The sequence below is a fragment of the Muscardinus avellanarius genome, assembly GCF_963383645.1.
Source record: "Muscardinus avellanarius genome assembly, chromosome: 12".
NCBI lineage: Eukaryota > Metazoa > Chordata > Mammalia > Rodentia > Gliridae > Muscardinus > Muscardinus avellanarius.
Genome location: NC_137798.1, coordinates 67118078 through 67139699, shown reverse-complemented (window position 1 = coordinate 67139699; position 21622 = coordinate 67118078). Strand labels below are relative to the sequence as shown.

At 38.3% G+C, this 21622-nt stretch overlaps 1 protein-coding gene across 1 annotated transcript in view; it reads right to left on the bottom strand.

The window, feature by feature from the left end:
• Nucleotides 1-2889: 2889 nt before the first annotated feature.
• SYT16 (synaptotagmin 16) overlaps nt 2890-21622 on the bottom strand; it is a gene marked incomplete at its 3' end in the record, with an annotated part of 114408 nt that continues 95675 nt past the window's right edge. Inside the window, 2 exon segments of the mRNA XM_080707521.1 lie at nt 2890-3203; nt 19090-19279. Coding sequence (XP_080563647.1) covers nt 2890-3203; nt 19090-19279 — 504 coding nt within the window.

Genomic DNA, 21622 nt, shown 5'->3' with positions numbered 1-21622 from the left:
TCGTCTGCCTGGTGAATGGTCCATTTAAAAACTCGACAATGGTCAGAGGAGAGTACAACAGCCACCGCCATGACTGGCAAAACCAGCACTTCTCAATTCAGTGCAAACTCATGCCCTGAAAGAAGGCACACTAGGAAGCAGATTTCCATAGACCTAGTGCATCATTCACTCTCAATAATATTATTTATAAAGCACACTCTTCAGGAAAAACCACTGAAAGAACTACTCATGTTAACAAAACCCAGCGCTGCTTCCATGTCAAGGCTCCCCATGAGATATTAATCATTAGCTAGAGAAAATAGGCAAAAGCGGCTTTCTCGCTGTGGAACCAACTAATTATCTTTCATAACTCTTTTGAAAAGCAAATGTAGATGTAAAAGCTCCAGTGAAAAACATGTTAAGTGCATTTGTGTCTAGACTTTGCCAAGAAAATAAGGGAGTGTAAGTGCCCAAAATCAAAAGATCTTACTAAACTAGAATTTCAAATCAAGGTTAAAAAAAATCAGCCTCCTATTTTAATGCATCGTGTCTTTAGAATTTTATGTTTATACAATCAGCTGAGGATGAATGTTGCTGTAGACTCAAAATGTACATGCATTCTATGCAGTGAATAGCACCAACATAGAAAAATTATAAAAATCTTTAAAAAGAGAAAAAGCTTTTCAGGCCTCCTTTCCCTTCAAATACTACATATTCCTGTCAACTGTACCATAAGGAAACTGCTGGAAAGCACATCTAGCACACAAGGGGTATCTTCTCTAACAGAACACCTTAAAACTGGGTGGGTCAAGCGAGCAGTAGGTGATTATTGGGTACCACCAAACGAGGGATACAAGCAAGATGCAGAAAAAGAAACTGAAGGAGACAAACCCAGGGCTGTCTGTACAGTATATACAGATTTTTTTTTCAAATGTAAATTTTAAACTGAATGCTGCTATTATGCTCCTGCATAAAGGAACACATAACGAGGCTGCTCTACTTCCCTTTAAACACAGGCATAAACGGAGTGAGGACTGTGACAAGCCAATGCTTTGTGCCCCACTCAGTCAATCGCACTCAGTTCTGCTCAATGGCACAGCCACTCTGCAAAGACCACTAAGCAGTCAGCAGACACCGTGCTATAGAAGCACTCTGAGGTCTTCCCAAAAAAGGTAGGGTAAGACCCCACTGGAGCGTGGTTTTACTATGTAGCCTTATCTGAGCAGTATGTGTGTGAAATGTCCATGACCTGAAAAGAAATTAAGATACTAATTCTGCAAATTTTCGTTCTTCTATAGGAAACCATTTCTCTCTGAGCTTGAACCCCGAAAACATAGTAGAGTTATCCTCTACCCTAGGTTGGTCTTGTCGGGATAACCACGACATGCTGTGGGGAATAAATATGTTCAAGTGTTACAGCCTACGCTTACAATCTGTCAAAATGTAGGGCTGAGGAGGAGTTATGTGTTTTTGACTGTATACATCCATCACCAGCTATCACTCTTCCCACAGACAGGAAAAAGCCAACAATGAAACATGAAAGCTAAAAATAAGCGACTGAGCAATCGCTCAGAAACGCTGCACATCGGGCACAGGGTTAAATGCGCATATTTTCTCTCGCGCTCGGCCAATTTAAAGTAACTGAAATTAAGAGCTCAGACTTAGGAATAAAGAAAGTAAACATGCACTGCATAAATATATAAAAGCCAGTCATAAGTAAAATCCCATGCTCATAACCACACAAGATTGGTGTTCTGAATAGCATGTGCCCAGAATGCAAGTAATGACTAATCTATGTTGCTGTAAATGCCATAAAAATGACAGTTATAGGCACTTCAAATGCTCAAAGAAAAATTTAGTGTCATTCCGTACAAGCTGGAAGTATCTCTTCATTTACAGGTGTTCACATGTTCATTTCCAAGAGGCAGTTCGATCAGTATTTACTAAGGACACACTGTGTGCAATTTACTATGCTCTGTCGACAGAAAGTACTACGTAAAAATGAGCGTGATTTACATGCAAGAGGACATTCAAAATTGTGTACGAGTAATATAATTGACTATAGAAAAGTATAATCCAAAAGAACACCAGATTCTGAAAAATTAGTAACTCCATAATTTCAATAGCATTTTTGTTTTCTAATTCTTTAGGAATTTATCAGGTGAGAAATCTAGCATAAAAACCTTGAAAGTTCTAACTTTGAAATCTAACATGTTCAAAAGGAGACAAGTCTTACAACAGTAAGTTTCTGAACTCTTTTCTAGCGTCAAAATGATTCATCTAACCAAGTCTCATAGAAACCATAATTATGAGATAAACGAGGTATTTGATTAATACAAATTTATCTTATAAGCAGAAGTTTATAACATTCACTTTTTAGGTAAACAAGTTTTTTTTTTTTTGCTAAAGAGAAAAATGTGAAATAAAGAATTATAGATTACAGTTACCTTTTCCTATGAGCCTCAGCATCTGATTCATTTCTGTATTTTGAGATTATTTTGCACTGAGAAAACTCTGATTCATACACTGAAGTGATTGCAAATAGTAATGTGTAACAGCTCCCTTGCAATCTCAGGTTACTTTCCAAGCAAACAGAGACAGCGGGAGAAGCTTCATCGCATAGTGTGAACCAAAACTCAATAACCTATTAGCACAAATTAACTCATTATCAATGGTCTCAATAATGATAACATTTCCCCCATCGTATACTTGGAGGTCTATGTGTGTTTTTTTTAATTATGACACTTAAATCCAAATAAAACCCAAAGCTCCATTCAGAATATCCTAAGGTTAATGAAATCTCTTTTTTGCAAGCCTGAAAAGCTAGCCAGGATGCACTAGACTTGGGTCAGTAGCCAGCAACACAGGTGACCAGGGCAGAGAGAGAGCACACAGCACCGGTTGGTAGACCTAGGATTCCAGCAGAGTATGCCATCTGCAGATCTGCTGGCCTTTCGTATCCTTCATTTCCTCCCAGTGATCTTGTTCCTCCTCTCCACTGCTGTTCTGGCCCAGAGCAATCCAGCCAATCATCTCTTTGCGTTTCATAGTACGCCTGTTATAAATGGAAATCATCAACGTGACATCAGAGAGCTGAAAGAGAGCCACCTGGAAAACGAACGTCTCCTTGTAGACAGGATTGGGCTGACCACGGCGAATGGACGTCTTGCAGCGGGACATCTCTTGACCCACAGAATTGAGGAGAAAGAGTTTTCCATATGTATCTATGGGAGGAAAGAAAAGATTGGGGGAGGAAAGAGTATCAGTGCTTTTTGTTTTGCTAGTTCAGTCGTGATATTTACATAGGCTGCAAATTTCTCCTTTCAACATACTGATCAGTATGCTCGGGCCTGGACTTTGCTTTTATACTAAAACATCGCACATAAATTATTAAGGAAAGAGATCGTGACCTTCATGCCCAACATTTCATGCAACTCACGATGCAGCACGCTGCTGATGTTTATTAAAACCGGAGTGTGCCTGGGGGTGTACACATAGGTGCACAGGCATATGCACAATGGTTTGTGGGTATGCACAGTTCTTTATCCACATTTCATTATATATCACAAGTTAAGCATATACACTTCTGTGTTTTTATTTTTATCATCAAATTGCAATAGTCTGCCTGATTTAAAGAGCTTCTCCTCACTTTCTGCATAGTCTATGGGCCATCTCATTTATTCCAACCCATCTGTTCTTTTCCTTGTTCCCTTCGGTGAACACTCTCCATGCCCTGATATCCCAACTGACAGCTACCTTCCTATATGACTTCTAATCATTGAATTCCATCTGGATATCACTTTATCCAGGAATCTTTGCTCCTCTCTTTCTCCCGCCAGCTCTGGTTCAGACAACACTCACGTGGCCTCCACCAAAACCTAGTTTTAGCCTAGTTCAGCACTTACCATCCACATGATCATTGCTTGTTGTCTTCAAAGACTGCCAGTTCCCCAGTGGAAAAGACAGGGGTTGCCTGATTCACCCTGTACCCCTGAGATCTGGCTCAGTGTCTGACACTTGCCAGACCTTCAAAGTGGGGTGAATGTTCATTACTAGGCAAGAAGCTCAACTTCCTTTTTTAAACATAAAAAATAAAGCTCAACCCCTCATTTTATAATCTCTGTACTAGAACCCTATAAGACAGTGGCTAACATCATATTTTTATTTATTTATAGAAAGAAAAAATCCAAATTTTAGCAACATAGTCAACTTTTGCTAAACTTTCTTTCTTTTTTTTTTAGGTACTGGGGATGGATGGAACCCAGGAGCATTCTATCTCCGAGCTACACCCCCATCCTTATTTTTTTATTCTTTATATTTTGAAAGAGGGTCTCACTAAGTTGAGAGGGGCCTCACTAAGTATCTGAGGCTGTCCACGAACAGCGATTCTCCAGTCTCAGCCCCCCAAATGCTGGGATTACAAGCATGTGTCACCATGCCCGGCTCTAAACTTTCTGGAGGGAAATGATCTCCTCAATTATGTTTTATTAAGATAATTGATAATTGTTTTTACTTTCATCAACTACAATTTTTACTCCCAACTTAAGATGTATACTATTTAGAAAATCAAAATATTCAGGTGTTCTCCGAGTCTCCTCTTTCTGTACGTTGTATTCCAGGTAGACAGCAAGCTGATCAGTGTTTACAGCTCCCTTCCCCACCTAACGACCTGTCAAACTTTTTAAAGTGTAAAGCCAGATCTCTGTAATTTACTGTTCTCTCCAAGAGCACTGTAAGGTAGGAAACAAATTACAACCTGCAGTTTTCTTTGTATGTTGATCTTTTCTATTCCGGTTTGATGTGTTATTTTATGCACTTATCTGCTGAGAAACACAAGGTGCGAAATTACACTTCAGGTGTGAAAACACTTCTCTGTCTCAGAAACAGGGCTCTCCACTCTTCAAACTGTTGTACTGAAAAAGCTGTCAGAAAACCGACAATGGGGGAGTGAATTTGCATTTCCGTGGCTGTACAGCTACATGATTCCTGTAGGAAAAGTTCAATCCAGTAACCAAACTGTTCTGGCAAGCCTTCTGCCAGTCACAGCAGTGGGAACTGAGTTAATCTTGAAAACAAAGACATGCTCATTTCACGAAGCAATTCCAAACTCTATCCTGTCACAAGGTCATTTCTAATTATAAGAACGGCGACTTATTACCAGACACCATCGCTGACGTTAGGTTGTATGTGTATGACACAGAGGGGGAAAAAAATTTGTAAACACGCCAACCTGAGGGCACCTGACCAGAGGAAGGGAAATGTAGCTGATTGTTCCAATTCAAAAAGGGAAGTGTTGATCAACATGTAATAACGTGCTTACTTCTTAAAGTTCAGAATGGCAGCCATGCCCAGGAAATCCTGCTTATGTGGGAGCATGACTGAGGTCTTTTGGGTTCAGTAACTTATTCTGATATGCACCAGTCAGAATGAATGGAGAAAGAGTCAAGGAAATAGCAGATTGAAACACCCTCTGTTTAATTCTTTAGAAATTGATAATAACGGCTATAAAATAATATTAGACATTATTTTCTGATGATTTAGAAAGGTTTACAGTATCTTTAGTAACTCACAGCCATTATCAAAAGGCTGATAGTCCTGTCAACTGCTTTATTGGTCATTTTTTTCATGCTAAGAGAAGATGCCATGTGTGCCAAAACATTTATTTATTTATTTATTTATTTATTTATTTACTTATTTACTTACTTAGAATTGGGCCAAGGGGTATTCTACCTTTGAGCTACACCCCTGGCCCAGTTTTATTTTTTATTTTGAAACAGTGTCTTAAGTTGCTAAGGGCCTTGCTAAATTGCTGAGGCTGGCCTTGAATTTACAATCCTCCTGTCGCAGCCTCCCAGGTACTGCGACTATATGCACTACCATGCCCAGCTATACCAAAATATTTATAATAATATATAATCCTCATCTTTTCATAGTACAAAAGTATGTTATTTGGAACTTGTAAGGCATTAAGGAAACACAGTAATCAGTGGTTGGTAATAAAGTCCACAGAAAATGCCCATTTCACAACATAATATTCTATAAATTGTACAATAGACTGAACCTCCGAGGTAGGTTATAGGGGTATCATGTTTCTCTGAAATTCAGTGCAAGAGAAGAAATTTTTGGTCACTTAAGCTTCCCTTCTTTCTTAATTATTAATATTTATAAAGAATTTTAAACATAAATACAAGGATAGAGAATAATATCCACACATCAACTTGGTATAGTTAGTATTTGTGATATTTGCTACTGGTCTTTTTTGCTTTTGTTTGACTTTTTAAAAAATAAATATTACAGTTGAAGATATTTAATATCCTTGAATGTACATCCTTGATCATGTTCAACTTTTCTAGATTTAGAGTTTATAAAAATATATTCAAAATATATATTGCCAGGCGTGGTGGCGCACGCTTGTAATCCCCAAACATGGGAGCTGGAGACAGGAGGATTGCACAGTTCGAAGCCAGCCTTGCTGGCTTAAGACACCGTGTTTCCAAATAAAATATAAAAAATAGGTCTGGGAGTGTAGCCCAGAGGTAGAAGGGTTCCATCCCCAGTACCACACACAAAAAAATTATATATATATATATATATATATATGTATGTATTTAATAGTACTTTATACATTATAAATATTTAACATTGTATTGTGTCTCCTTGAAATTTTCTTTTTTATTCAGCATCAATTTATTATTATTACTGTTATTCATTATTTTGTCTGCTGCATAAACTATATCAATATATTAATAAACCACAATTTGCTTTCTATTCTTTTAATTAATGGGCATTCATTTATAATCAAAAAGACTTCAGTGAAAATTTTTCTCTATTTTGCATTGGTCTGATGTTCAAAAATTTATCCAGGATATACCTAAGAGTAGATTTCTGTGCTCTTTACAAATTCTAGATAGAAATATTTGCTAGTTATATTTATTGCTAATACCTACTTCTTGCTTATGGCTTATTTTTTGCTTTGTGTATAATGACTTCTATATAACAAATGTTTAAACTTTTCATGGAGTCAGGATTATCAATAATTTTATTTCCAGTTTTTATTTTTTCAAAATTAAAAATCCTAACCAAATTCAATAGTCTCATATTTTCTGAGTGCTAAGAAGTTATTTTTCACTTTTGATCTTTAATCCAGCTAGACTTTTACCTGTGTATGCACTAAGGACATAATTATTTTCTATATGGAAAGCATTATTCATAAATAATATATTCTCTTCTAGTTCTTTGTAATATCATGTCTGTCAAATACCAAAAGCCAAGGCTTGAGTGTCATCCTTAAGGAATAAGGAAATAAGCCTGATAATAAGCCTGATACTTATGATCATCAGGCTGTGGATAATTCCTCTATTATCTTTCTTAAAACTTAGTTATTTCAAGCTCTTACTTGGCTTAATTGGCTCTTATAGTGAATTTTAGAATCAGTAAATTCAGTAAAAAATAAGACTGTTGGAATTTTTTTATTGAAAATTGTACTGAACGTATGAATTAATTTAGGGAGAGCTATTGTTTGACAATATGGTAGATACTCATCAATGAACATGGTATATCTACCAATTTAGTTTCCTTTTGTGTTTTTCAAAAATGTCATGTTTTCTACAATTTTATTATTTATCTTCAATTAATGCTATCCTTTGGCAGCTGAGAAACTGTTGCTATTGTAATAAAGATAAACTCTACTTTCTAATTGTTGTTGATGTATTAGAATACAATTTATTTTGTATAAAATAATTATTAGAATTTTAAATAAATGTAGTCAATCAGATTTCCTACAAATAATGTTTCATTTCTTCCTTTCAAATTTTAACTTTTACCTTTTTCTTTTTCCATTAAACTTCTTTAAATGCCGACTGTCAAGTAATTTTCCTTCTATATTAGTTGATATTCAATATCATTTCCACTTTTCTAACACTTTTCCTGTACTGAAGAAGCATAAAGCCTCAACACTGCATTCTTCTAAATATCTTGTTAGTAAACTTTTCACTTAGAGTCCACTAATAAAAGTTACTCAGGTGAGACAGGAAGTGAAAGGAAAAGGAAGCCAAATTTCTCTAAAATCAGCTGCAGGCATTTGTACAGGCACACTGTATGACAATGGAGGAACTTTGTCTATAGTGTGCAAAAAACATTTTGAATCATTCCTTCTGTGTACACATAGCCCAGACTATATGAATACCTTTCCTGTGAGGTCTGTACTCTGGATATGCTGAAAACAGTCTGTGATTTTTATTCCCCAGCCCTCTAATGGCTCAATCATGTAATAACCATCCACCTAGATGATTTTCTATTTTCCTAATAAAATATAACTGATAAACTAACTGATAATCTCACCTGGAATGTTTCCATCAGAAGAGAAAGAGGAGGACAGGCCCATTTTGGTGCTAAGTAATGAAAGACTATTATCAGACACTAAACAGGAGATGTATAATGCATGTTATATGATGGTACCTTCCATCTGCTATAATTTGGAAGGAAGAACATTGTGCTTAACCAGTTTGTTGCTCTAGGGACACTAAGCCTCAACATGATGTACAATTACAATGCACCAATAAAAGTATATTTAAAAAGAAAAGAAGAACAGACTTTAGTATCCTGTGTTCTTGGCTTCATTTGTGGTAAGAGGAAAAAGTAAGTTTGGGGAAAAAACAAATAGTACACTAAGAAAAAGAGAAAATGTATAAATTCAGACCTTTCTATCACTTCCAGACCTTCAAACAGTAAGACATGGATTTTAAAAGTCTTTAAGAAAAACAGGCCTACTAAACCTCCTCAAGTGAATAATTTATATTTAATTCAGGTCAAATATCAGATTAAGGGTATGGCCTTCCTAGGAGATTTGATGTGGGTGGGCCATGTGACTGAGTTTTGAACAGTGGAATTTGAGGAAAGATGTCATCTTCAATCACAGCTATACTCAACTATTCCTCCTCAAGCAAGAAATCTTCAACACTGTTTCTTTTCCTTCTAGGGCAACAATAGGGGCCATATGTTGAATATAATCTTTTGCCTCATTAAATGGTAACAGTCTGTATGTCTTAGATCTTAGAGGAAAGTTATAGGACACAAGTTGAACTACAATGCAAAAGAGCTTTCACTGTGTTAATCCACTGAGTCTACAGGGTTTATCTGTCAAAGTACCATAGCCTAGTCTACATGAGCACATCTTCCACTACATATGTGCCGAGAGTTATTTTTACCGAATAAATAGTGCATTTCATTAGAAACTTCTATTTTCATCTATGGAGATAATCATGTTTTCACATAAACCAGCCAATATGTGATTTATACTAGCAGATTTTCTTAATGCTGAATCATTCTTATATTCCTAAGTCAAATTTGTTGGGAATTTGTGTCCTTCCGCACCTCCTTATATGCTATGAAGTTAGAGGACCTGGTATAAACTGTAGTGTGTGAGAAGGATAGGGAAGAACGAGGACAGAGAAAGACTAGAATAAATATTTAAAATATTATCCAATTCTTATATTTATCTTTTACATAGCAATTTTTGTCCCTTTATGTTTATTTACGAGTACTGACATATTTTGATTTATATTTAATGCTTTGGTTCTTGATACTTACTCTGCATTTTCTATGCTATTCAAGTATCTGATTTCTATTAGATTTATCTTATTTTCTTCATTCTAGCTTATTCTTTTTATTGGTTTTAAACTGGGATTTATTTGTTTGTTTATTTATTTATTTATTTATTGTGGGTTTGGGGATGGAACCCAGGGGCATTCAACCTCCGAGCTACACCTCCTGCCCTATTTTTTTAATTCTTTATTTTGAAACCGGGTCTCATTGAGTTGCAAAGGGCCTCACTAAGTAGCTGAAGCTGTTTGTCCGCGAAGTGATCCTCCGGTCTCAGCCTCCCAAATACTGGGATTACAAGCAGTCTCCACCACGCCTGGCTTTAAACTTGGATTTAAATGTCTAAAATTAATCATTATCTTTGATTTCCTCTATTTGGGCCTCTTGATTTTTAGTATATTTTACTTTTAGAGCAGTTCTAAGTTTATAACAAAATTGAGCAGAAAGTATACAGAGAATATCATAAATTCCTTTCTCCTACATACATTTGTGTGTGTGTGTGTGTGTGTGTGTGTGTGTGTGTGTGTGTCAGTCACTGGGGATGGAACCCAGGAGCATTCTACATACAAGCTATACCTCCAGCCCTATTTTTTATTCCTTATTTTGAAACAGGGTCTCACTAACTTGCAGAGGACCTCACTAAGTAGCTGAGGCTGGCATGAACGGCTATCCTCCTGTTTCATCCTCCCAAGTACTGGGATTACAAGCGTGTGCCGCCACACCTGGCCTTCTCCTACAAACAGTCTCATCTCTTTATTTTCCCTTAAAGCATGACATCTATCTAAACAACTCATATATGTGTCATTCACAATCTGGTTTTACAATATCCTCTGATATTTCTCCAATAGATTTCTTCTCATTTTTAAAAATTGTGTTAAAATACACCTAACATAAATGTTATGACCTTAGCTACTTTTAAGTATACAGTTCAGTAGTATTAAGTACATTCATAATGTTGTGCAGCCATCACCAACATCCATATCCAGAACTCCTTTCACCTTGTAAAACTGAACCTCCACATGAATTAAACACTAACTCTCCATTTCCTTCTTCTCCCAGCCCCTGGCAACCACCATTGTCTCTGTGATTTTTATTACTCTAAGTAACACATATAGGTGGAATCATGCAGCTTCACAGCTTCTTTTTGTGACTGGCTTATTTCAATTAGCATAATGTCCTTGAGGTTAATACATATTATAGCATACATCAGAATTTCCTTCCACTGTATTAGCTGAGTATTATCCACTGTATTAGCCACATATTACCACTGTGTGCATACCACATTTTGCTTCTCCATGAATCCTCTGACAGACACTTATGATGCTTCCATGTTTTAACTGTTGTGAATAACTTCGCTGTGAACACAGTTATAAAAATATCTCTTCAAGATTCTACTTTCGATTGTTTTGGTTATATATCCATAAGAGAAATTGCTCAATCATGGTAATTTTGCTTTTTAAAAGAACTTCTAGACTGTTTCTACAGCAGCTGGACATATAACCTTCCCTTCTGCAAAGCAGAAGGGCCTTGATTTCTTCACAGTCTCACAAATACTTATCTTTGGGTTTTTGATAGTAGCTGTCCTGATGGGTGTGAGATGGTATCTCACTGTAGTATGGATTTGCATTTGCATTTTCCTTATAACTAGTGATGTTGAGCGTCATTTCATATTTCTGGTGTTTGTTTCAATATCTTCTGTGGGAAAATGTATATTCGAATCCTTTATCCATTTTAAAACTCAAACTGGTTTTTTTTTGGTCATTTTTAAGAGTTCTCTATATATTTTGGAAATTAATACCTTTGCAGATATACGTTTGCAAATATTTTCCCCATTCTGTGGGTTGCCTAGCTCCTCTGTTGTCTTTTGATGCACAAAATTTTCTTTCATTAAATCCAATTTGGTTTTTTTTTTATTTTTTTGCTTGAGCCTTTGTTGTCATATCCAGAGTCATTGTCAAATTCAATGTCATGAAGATAGCGTTCTGTGCTTTCTTCAGAGTTTAATATTTTAGGTCTTCAATTGATGTGGGGCTGATTTTTATATAATATTAGGTATGGGTCCCACTTCATTCTTTCACATGTTGACATTCACATGTGGTTTACCCACTGCTGGTTTTTAAAAATATCATTTCATCATTGAATGATCTTGGCATCCTTGTCAGAAATCATTTGACCATGTATTATAATCTCTACCCACTTCTTAAGGATCTTAGAGTTCTGATTTCCATCTCCTCTTCCAATTCTTCATGTTATATCTGCCTTGAAGTTTAATTCTACTTAATTTAACTCCCAATATTAACCATTTTATTACTGTTTCAATTTTGTTTAACATAAACCATGTAAGTTTATACTTATGTACATGTTGGTTAATTTCTTTGTCCAGTATTCATATTATTATTTCTAATTTCAGTGTCTTCCTGAAATACATTATTTACTAGTTCTTTCAGTGAAATGCCCTTTCAAACTTTCTAGAAAATATACTTATTTTCCCTTTACCCAGCGAGCAAACTGCTACTACTGTGCCACTGGCCTCTGTCCTCTGGCCTCTGTCAGGACTGTTGAGGAATCTATCCTCAATCTGTTCGTAGTCCTCTGTAGGTAACTTTGTTGTTTTTTTGTTTTGTTTTGTTTTGTTTTGTTTTGGGTACTGGGTATTGAACCCAGAAGCATTCAACCATTTAGTTAAATCCCCTGCCCTATTTTATTTTTTATTTTGAAACAGAGTCTTAATAAGTTGCTGAGGCTAGCTTTGAACCTGCAATCCTCCTGTCTCAGCCTCCCAAGTACTGGACTTACAGGGATGAACCACCAGGCCTGGCTGGTCAATGTTTTAAAAATATATTTATTCAGATATAATTCGCATATAACGGTAACTGTCTTTTTTCCTTATTGCTTTTAAGATTCTCTAACTTTAATATCATTTTGATAATTAAATGAGTTGATGTAGAACAAGAAGTACCTATAGGTAGCTCAGTAAGTTAGTGCTACATCTAAATTGTCATATGAACTAGGCAGAATTTTGAGCACATGGTGGCTACTAATACACTGTATTTGACGGAAAATTGAACCAAGCCTCTCAAAGAAGCTGGTATGTTCAAATGTGTTCATTTTCAATTTTCATTGAGTCACTTTGTTTTTCCTTGTGCTCTATTTGTAGAATATTCCCCCAACATCCCACTTACTCTTCACACTGAACCAAGGCAGTTTGATTTGATTTGTTGTTGTTTCTCTTTCCTCTAGACTCTGCTATTATGAGTGCCTAACAAGGTTAATATGCTGCTGCTGCTGCTGCTAAGTATTATCATTTGGGATGTAATTATCACGTGTGGCTAATCATGCACACGCTGAGAAGCTGGGAAACTTGTTGTTTTTAACTGGAGGGGACATCTTAATGATAGTTTTTGACAAGGACCATTATACGTGTGTATATACACATATATACACAATGCAGCCGCACACTGTCGAGGAAGACATAACAAACATGGAGATGGAGAAAGAAAACCTGCCAAAGGAAGAGCTAACTCGATTTTTAAACATAGCACGTGTATCCATGACACTCCCTTGTTAACCTCATTTAATAGAGAAGGAAATGAAATTCAGAGAGGTTAAATCAAATGTTGGGGCCATGCAGTAACTGGGTGGCAGGCCTAGAATAAGAACAGAATAGAGCTGCTAAATTGCAAGTGAATTGCCTTCCCATGAAGCCTGATTCGAAAGATAATAAATATTTCTAATTCCTATTAATAACTTTTTCAAATGCATTTGGAAATGCACATCAGGATTTCAGATGTCTACCAGACACCATGCGCTGCTTTTCCCCTGGGACCGTCAGCTGTGTGTATACCTGGAGACTATTTTTGGCCATCAAAGCCTATATCATCTTACAATAACATTTAATAATGACATTATTTCTGAATACTGACCATATGTAGAGATACTACCTGAAGGTGATGGGAATGATTCTTAGAAAACTTATTTGATTTCAGCTAAGATTAGTTCATGTTACCTCATTTAAATACTAGGGAGAAATGGGTAACAGGAGGAACTCTACATGAAGAAGGAGATCCTATAGAGGAACAAATAAAGTGACCTAATGAGGGAATGGGAGGGGGGAAGAGGGAAACTCTCTAAAGCACACGATGTACTTTAACATATCAAAGTCAATCACAAAGCCAAGCATGGGAAGGACGGATGGGGAGGGAATGGGATGGGGTCGGACAGGGCTATTTGGGTGATGTGAACATGTATTTCTCCAAAAGTCTTTCATCTCATTAGGATGTATGACTACAATGCACCAATAAAAAAATTTTTTTAATAAAAATAAGTAAATAAATACTATTTATGAATATGTTCTCTAGGCTACTTTCAATAACTTTCTAATTCTAGCCCATTTACATGATTTTCAAAAGCACTTTTTAACGCCAGGCATAGTGGCACACGCTTGTGATCTCCGTGCTTGGGAGGCGGAGACAGGAGGATCGCGTAGGTTTGAAGCTGGCCTCACTGGCTTAGGAGACCCTGTTTCCAAATTAAAGTATAAAAAATAGGTGTCTGGGAGTGTAACCCAGAGGTAGAAGGGTTTCCAGAAACCCCAGTACCACCAAAAAAAAAAGCACTTTTTAACATGAGCATTTTTACCAAAAGATGACAGATAGATAGAAAGACACACAGACAGACTTGTCTAGACGCAATGAACAGATAAAATAGTTTAAAGTTGGAAAGTGAGAAATGCCCATCCACATGCTTTTGGAATGGATGTATTTTATGGAGAACAGTAGAGAAGATGCCCAGAGGCTCAGCTCGTTGTTACCCATCTATCCTATCCAAGGTGAAGCTAGAAAAATAGGATTAAATCTTGAAATTTTATCTTAATGCAAAAAAAAAATATGTATTGCAAGCCACAGAAGGCCCTTTCTTTAACTGAGACTTTTTCTTTTCATTTTTTTCTTTTCCTTTTTTTTACCCACTTGACTCAACTAATTTATTTCAGAACAGACTGGCTTATTGTCCTCAATATTTTACAATTTAAACTTCCAAATATACATAAAACTTGAAATAATTGTGAGGTGGAGACCCATAACACCCTATCTTAAGTTCGTAATTGTTTTGTTTTGTTCCCTTTGTTCACAGAACTATGCATTCATCCATCTAACCATCCATTCATTTTAGTTACAGCCATCATTGCTACCACTCCTAAACATTTCAGTATGAATTTCCTTAACTAGCCTTTATTATTTTATGGTTAATTTTTAAAGTAGATTTTATAAACAGTGAAATATACAAAGTTTAGTGCCAGTCAGTGAATAATGACTAATATATGCCTCAATTTCGCCTGTTTCCCTATCAAGATAAAAAAAAAAAACATATCCATCATGCCAAAACATTCCCTCACATCCCCTGCAACAACCACTCACTCCTATGCTTCTTTTCTATTCCTAATCACTTCTGCCTGCCACAGAATTTCATGTTGAAGAAGCAATTCAGTCAGTATTCAGATTCTTCCATGCAGTTGAATGGGATTTTTTCACTGTTAACTAGTATCCCATTTATAAATGCATTTCCACTTGCTCATTCATTCTCCTATGAATTGATATGAAGACACACTTTTGTGTATATTTTTGTCATTATAAATACTATAAATATTCTTATCTAGGTTTGGGGTTATTTTTGTTTTTCTGTTTGTTTGTGTTTTGTTGTTTGTTTTTGACCTGAGGAAATTGCTAGATTCTCAGTGTTTGTTTTGTTGTAGGAGAAACTGGCAAGCTTTTCTCTAAGAGGGTTTTCCCATTTTGCATTCCCACCAACAACGTGTTCTCCACATCCTCACCAGCCCTTTTAGTTTCGGCCATTCTGGTGATGTGGGGGTAGTGGAGTCTCTGATTGGTTTGGCCAGTATTGGTGAGGACTCAGGCTCTAACTCTGCTCCCACGGGCTACTGTCTCAGTAAAGCCTACTCCACTGAGTCCCCTTCCCAAGGATGTCACTCCAGAAGTTGATGGGATGGAGAGGGTTCTATCTTGATGGTCCATCACTTCTAAGACCCTAACAAGAGGAAAAACTTCATTTACTATTTGTGTATCTCCTCTATCTTGCTTAGGAATAAAATATCAGAATTGTCATCTAACTGGGTCAAGTTGGCGAGTCTGAAGTTATCTTTTGTTTCATGATATATTCGAGAATCTCACATCTAAACATCAGTCTTTGTCTTTGTCTCTGTTTCCAGCCATATATAAAACCACAGTCTAGAGAAGAAAAGTCCCCAGCCGTCAAGTTCAACCTATTTTCCTTCCTGTTCTCTCAGCACCATTCTTCCCATAATCACAACCACCCTGGCAAGCAGGACTAATGTTCCTGTTTCCTGGAGGAGGTGGCTGCACCTGTGCTGAGCACCTTGGCACAGGACATCATGCCCCCAGCCCGCATTAGAGTGCTGGGCACGCCTCTCCCCGTGCAGTGGCTCTCTGCTGGATTCTGGCTGCACCGCCTGCCCTGACCTCACAGGGGGGAGGAGCGTGCTTGGCCTGTTTCCTCTGCGGGCCACACTCACAGTTCATTCATCTCCTGGCTCGCATCCTTTCTCTTTCTCCCTCTATTTCTTCCAACTCTACTTGGTTACCTCATAAAACTCTTGTTTTCTTCCATATGGGAACTAAAAATGTACCCTGAGCTTGCCTGATGACTGTCAACGTAGTGCTAGTGCTGTAACAAAGCGAGACAAATGAAGAAGCAGCGCTGGCAACATCTAAAGCCCTTGAAAGGACCAAGAGGCCCTTTCAGAAGCACCACAGAGGAACTTTCTACTCTCTCATCCCCTAATTAAGCCAGCTTTTCCTCAAGTACCAGCATTTTACATAGGAAAAAAAAAAAAAAACTTTTGTCTTCACCACTGGGTTTCTGTTTTAATGAATAACCTCACAACAGCATTGTTTTCTAATACTTTTGTGGCAAAGATACAGTATGTCAGTTAATTTTAGGCTAAATTGCAGCATCATGTCTAGGACATTAAATGCCACATGGATATAAACATCTAGAATTAAATCCATTTCTAAATTAGAACTTGTTCCCCCCCCCTCCTCATATGGTTTTAAAGATTTTACAAGAATTTCCTCTTTGGCATATTTTCTTTTATATGGAAATTTAGGAAGACACAATACTACCTCTCTCAGTATCACAGCTTCATATATATTATCCTCATTTATAAAGTAAATAGTACTATGGCCCTCCATATTACAGATGAGGAAACTGAGATTCAGCATACTCTAATAATGCACAGCTTGTTAGTAGCAGAGCTACTTCAACTCTTCCTCTGGATGGTGCCTTTTTTACTACCATGCTGTATTTCTTCACTGTATTGGCTGCTGTCACCAATAACACAAATGAATGCATCCCAGAGTGAACGTGAATAGGCCACATCTGTGTGGTCCATATTTCCATCATTCTCTGCATCTCTACCAGGTTCCTAAAAACCCTTCAGACCTTACCCAATCTCAGGACAGGAAAAGAGATTTGCTCTAAAGGAAAAGGTGTAAACCTAGATCTTTAGTAAACTCAGAGCTATTGTGGAAAGCAAAGCTGTAGCTAGCAAAGATACAATTGCTATGCAATTAATAATCAGCATCTATTATACATCCTAAATAGCTCTCACCTGGCTCTGAGCATCAGTACAGAATGTGGGTTATGCACCTGGTCTATTCTGTTTTCTAGAGTGCTGGAAATTCCTTACTAATTTGCTTCAATGGCTTTAATACAGCTTGACTAAAAGATACCCATATGCAACCGATGCCTTGCTGTCTATAGCACAGAGAAAAGCCAAAATGAATGAGAGTCCAGATTCCACTGTAGAAGCTGACCCTTTCTACTTACACATGTAGCCCTTCCCTGGCTATAGCCACATGAGACTAGAGCCCATTGCCTCTTCCAGCCCACCATATTGTGTTAATTTCATCCTTCTTTCAGTATGACTTTAGTGCCCAATCAGCAGGACACTTGTCCTCCACTCTTCCCCGTTCTAGTTTACCTTTCTGTACATGACAGGCTAGAAATTCAACATTTTCAGACTCTCTTGCAGCTAGAATCCTAGGTACAAATTAGGTTACTCTGATAAGATATATTTGCAAGAGGTCCAGAAGACAGAAAAGAGACAGAAATCATATTTCTACTCCTCTTCAATGTTTTTTTCTAACAAGAAAGATCATAAAAAGGTGAGCTAGAGCCAGGTGTAGTGCTGCACACTTGTAATCCCAGCATTTGGAAGGCTGAGACAGGAGGATCATGGTTCACAGCCAGCCTCAGCTACTTAGTGAGGCCCTTTGCAACTCAGTGAGACCTTGTTTCAAAATAGAGAATAAGAAATAGGGCTGGGGGGGGGGTCACTCATAGGTAAAATGCCCTAGTTCCATCCCCAATACTGCAAAAATAAAAATAAACAATAAAAAAGCCGGGTGTGGGGTCGCATGCTTGTAATCCCAGCACTTGGGAGGCAGAGACAGGAGGATCACACAGGTTCAAAGCCAGCCTCACTGGCTAAAGAGACCCTGTTTCCAAATTTTAAAAAATATATAAAAGAGGTCTGGGAGTGTAGCCCAGAGGTAGAAGGGTTCCATCCCCAGTACCACCAAAATAAAATTTAAAGATAAAGAATAAAAAATAGGGCTGGGAGTGTGGCTCAAAGGTAGAATGCTCTGGGTTCAATCCTCAGTACTAAACACACACACACACACACACACACACACACACACACATACACACACGTGAGCCAATATTTTACCAGCATTATTCCAATGTTCAGTCTCCAGCTTCCTGGACTGAGAGGATGTCAAGACAGTTGGTGACAGCAGCTATTTGAATCTGGCTTCCTGAACCCCGGACAAGAGCCATGGGGTATGTCTTGAGTCCTTCTTTCTAGCTGTCACCCCAAAAGTGCTCATTTCCCCTGGTCCTGCATTGACACTGCACCTCCTTTTTCATCATCACCATAACCACTAATGTTTCATGTGTGCTCACTCTGTTAGGTACTATGTGAAACCTTTTACATAAGTCAATTAAATCCCAGAAGCCAACTGGGGTTCAGAAAGGAGATAAATTGTATGAGACTGATAGAAAGCTAGTGGGTGAGTAGTAGAGCTGGAATTTGGCCCCAGATTTGCCTCCCTCCAAAGTCAGAGCTCTGCCTCTCTGTCTCTGCCTGGGACATACTGGTGAATTTTAATTTCCAGTACATTTCATATTGCTGAAAAGACAATATTCTTTAGCCATATAAATAGGTGTACACACACACACACACACACACACACACACACACACTCAAACCAGTCTATTTAATGCCAAGATGCATCTAGATGTCATAGAAGACTTCAATCTAATTAAATAGAAAGACTAAGAAATTCAGGGGTATTGCCATGTGAAAACCTGCCAGAACCATACCAAGATCACGTTTACTGTGAAAATTAAAGAACTAGAATGAAAGCAGATGCAGGGTTCTACTTGCCTCTGGGACAGACACACACTTACCAGGCGCTCGGTTAACAGCGAGGTTTCGGAAATGGCTTCCTTTGATCATTTCCACAGATAATCGCCCCGTTGTGGCATTGTACGACAGCCCCACCAACAGCTCTGGCGCCCCTCCATGAGACAGCGACTGCGTGGATGAAGCACTATCACTGTGAGAAACCGCAGATGGGCTGAGCGGAGACTCTCCACTCTAAGAGGGGAAGAACAACAAAGAGGCCATTGGCCCACACTGCACTACTCTCTTTCAGAGAAAGCCGATATTATGTTTGGTGAAATTGTGACCCAATCTCAATGACTGCCAAAGATTACTAATGGCGCACTCAGTGTGAATTACAATGCGCCCGGGGACTGCAGCCACGGATGAGATCCCCTTCATTATGAGCTGACATATTTGTTCCAAGAGCTGTCTCCATTCAATATTTCCTCTCTAAAGGCAAAACGGACAAAGATGTTATTACTAGTGTAAATCAAACCTTCTAAGATACAGGGAGAGCTAATAATACATTTAATATAGACCAAAATTCCCTCCCGTATAATTTGTGCCTGAATAAGCCCATCCACTCCAGGCCTGAGTTTTGTTTTTGTTCTCTACATCCTCTTGATGGTGGTACTAATACAGGAGGCATTTTGTCTCCACTATTAAATGACCAACAGATGTTGACTGCTTCAGAGGATGTTTGGCCCCTAGGTTTACTTCTTAAGGTTGCTAGTATATGCCAGGTGCTAAATTTTATCTCCCTAGGAAATAAATTACATTGAAAATGAGCACTTTCATAACTGCTTGATAAAAATGTTGACACATGAGGTATGGGTCTCAGTGACTTGGCAGGCACCAGGTGAGCCCTAGAGATAGCACAAGCTTTCTGTCATGCTTATCATCATGCATGTTTTTCCTGAGCACCCCCGCACCAGGTATATCAGGAGAAGGAGAATCAAGTCAATCAGGATGCTGATTCTCAATGAGGGGCAGGAGTAGGTACCTGCCTGTGTGCTGCAGGCCAACCTGTCTCCCTGGCGTACCACTCCCTCCTCTAGAAACAAATGTGCCGAACTTTACAACTTTTTAACATTTGAAATTATTTCCTAAAACTTCTTATCAGGAACCCAATAAGCAAAACCAATAAGAAGAATCAAATATTCTATATGTCTATAAGGAAAGTATCCTCTTTACCACTTCATGGGCATCTCTATAAAAGCTCCAGTTTATTAGATATAGAATGTCCCCTGAACTCATAAATTGGTGTTTGGTGCCAATTTAATTGAGTCACGAGGGATGTAATCTCGTCAGTAGAAAAATCTATTGTGATGGATTTATCTGGGTGGTAATCTAGGCTGGTGGGGTGTGGCTGTGGAAGGTGGGGCCCTGGGAGTGTGTCCTTAGCAACTGTGCTTGTGTCTTTGAACCCCTTTGCTTGCTGTCTCTCCCTTGCTTCGAGCCTCCAGGATGTGAGAGTACAGCCCCCATGTTCTCCCTCTGTCTACATCCTGCCACCATGCCCTGAGATCCACAGACCCAGGCCTCACATTGATTGAACCAGGAATCGCCAAGAAACTGCGAGCAAATAAATCTTCCTTCTTCTAAGTTGTGTGGTCAGGTCTGTTTGATTATTTCAGTGAGAATGGTGACCTAGATGAGCCCCAAGTCTTCATGGAACACAATGTGTAAATTATAGGGCTAGGTGGTTGTGACAGATACCTTGAAGGCTTCTGCTATCTATACAATAAAAGTCCACCAATTGAGTGCTTGCTTCTTTCAAGTGAGGGCTGCTCCCACCTGTGCATCTATAGAAGCTTCAACTGTGATGCCAGTCCCTGCACCACTTGCCCCTCTTGTCACATTCTAAATCTGTACCCATGTCTCCATCCCCAGTGCATAGTGGCTTATAAATCTCTCAGTCCACAGTGCACAGCCTCATATCCAGTATATAAACATGAAAGAATCGTCATCTTCCAAGTTTCTCCACACTGGCTCCTTTGCCCCATTCAATCTGTGCCCCCTGCACAGAGCATGGGGCCTGGTGCAGAGAAATATGAGTGTGATCATACCTATTCCTTTGCTTTATATTGCAGATCCCCTCTGACCTCTCATGACTTCTGTTTTCCATGATTTCAGGTATACTTAGAGCTTAAGAAAAAGGGAGATTTGAATAGAGGAGAGACATGATCTGCATTGTGCTTAATAGACTCACTCTGGCCTCTGACAGTGATAGTCTATAGGAGGCAAAGGCAGAAGCTAGGAGGCCCCTGCCAGAAGGCTGTGTCAGTACGACAGCAGAATGCCAGGGACAACCCATATATGTATGTGGAGAACCCATAGTCTTTAAAATGGAAAAAAGTCAGATGACTTCTCAGATTTTGGCCCAAATAACTGAGAAGATAAAACTGCCTATAGGTGAGATAGGGAAGATGACAGATGGAATAGATTTGGAGAAGCTTAAACAAATCAGGATTTCAAGTCTGAAGATGCTGAGACATTAGAAATTCAAATGGACAGCTCTCCCACCACTATGATCAAAGAAGCTGTTTGATTCCT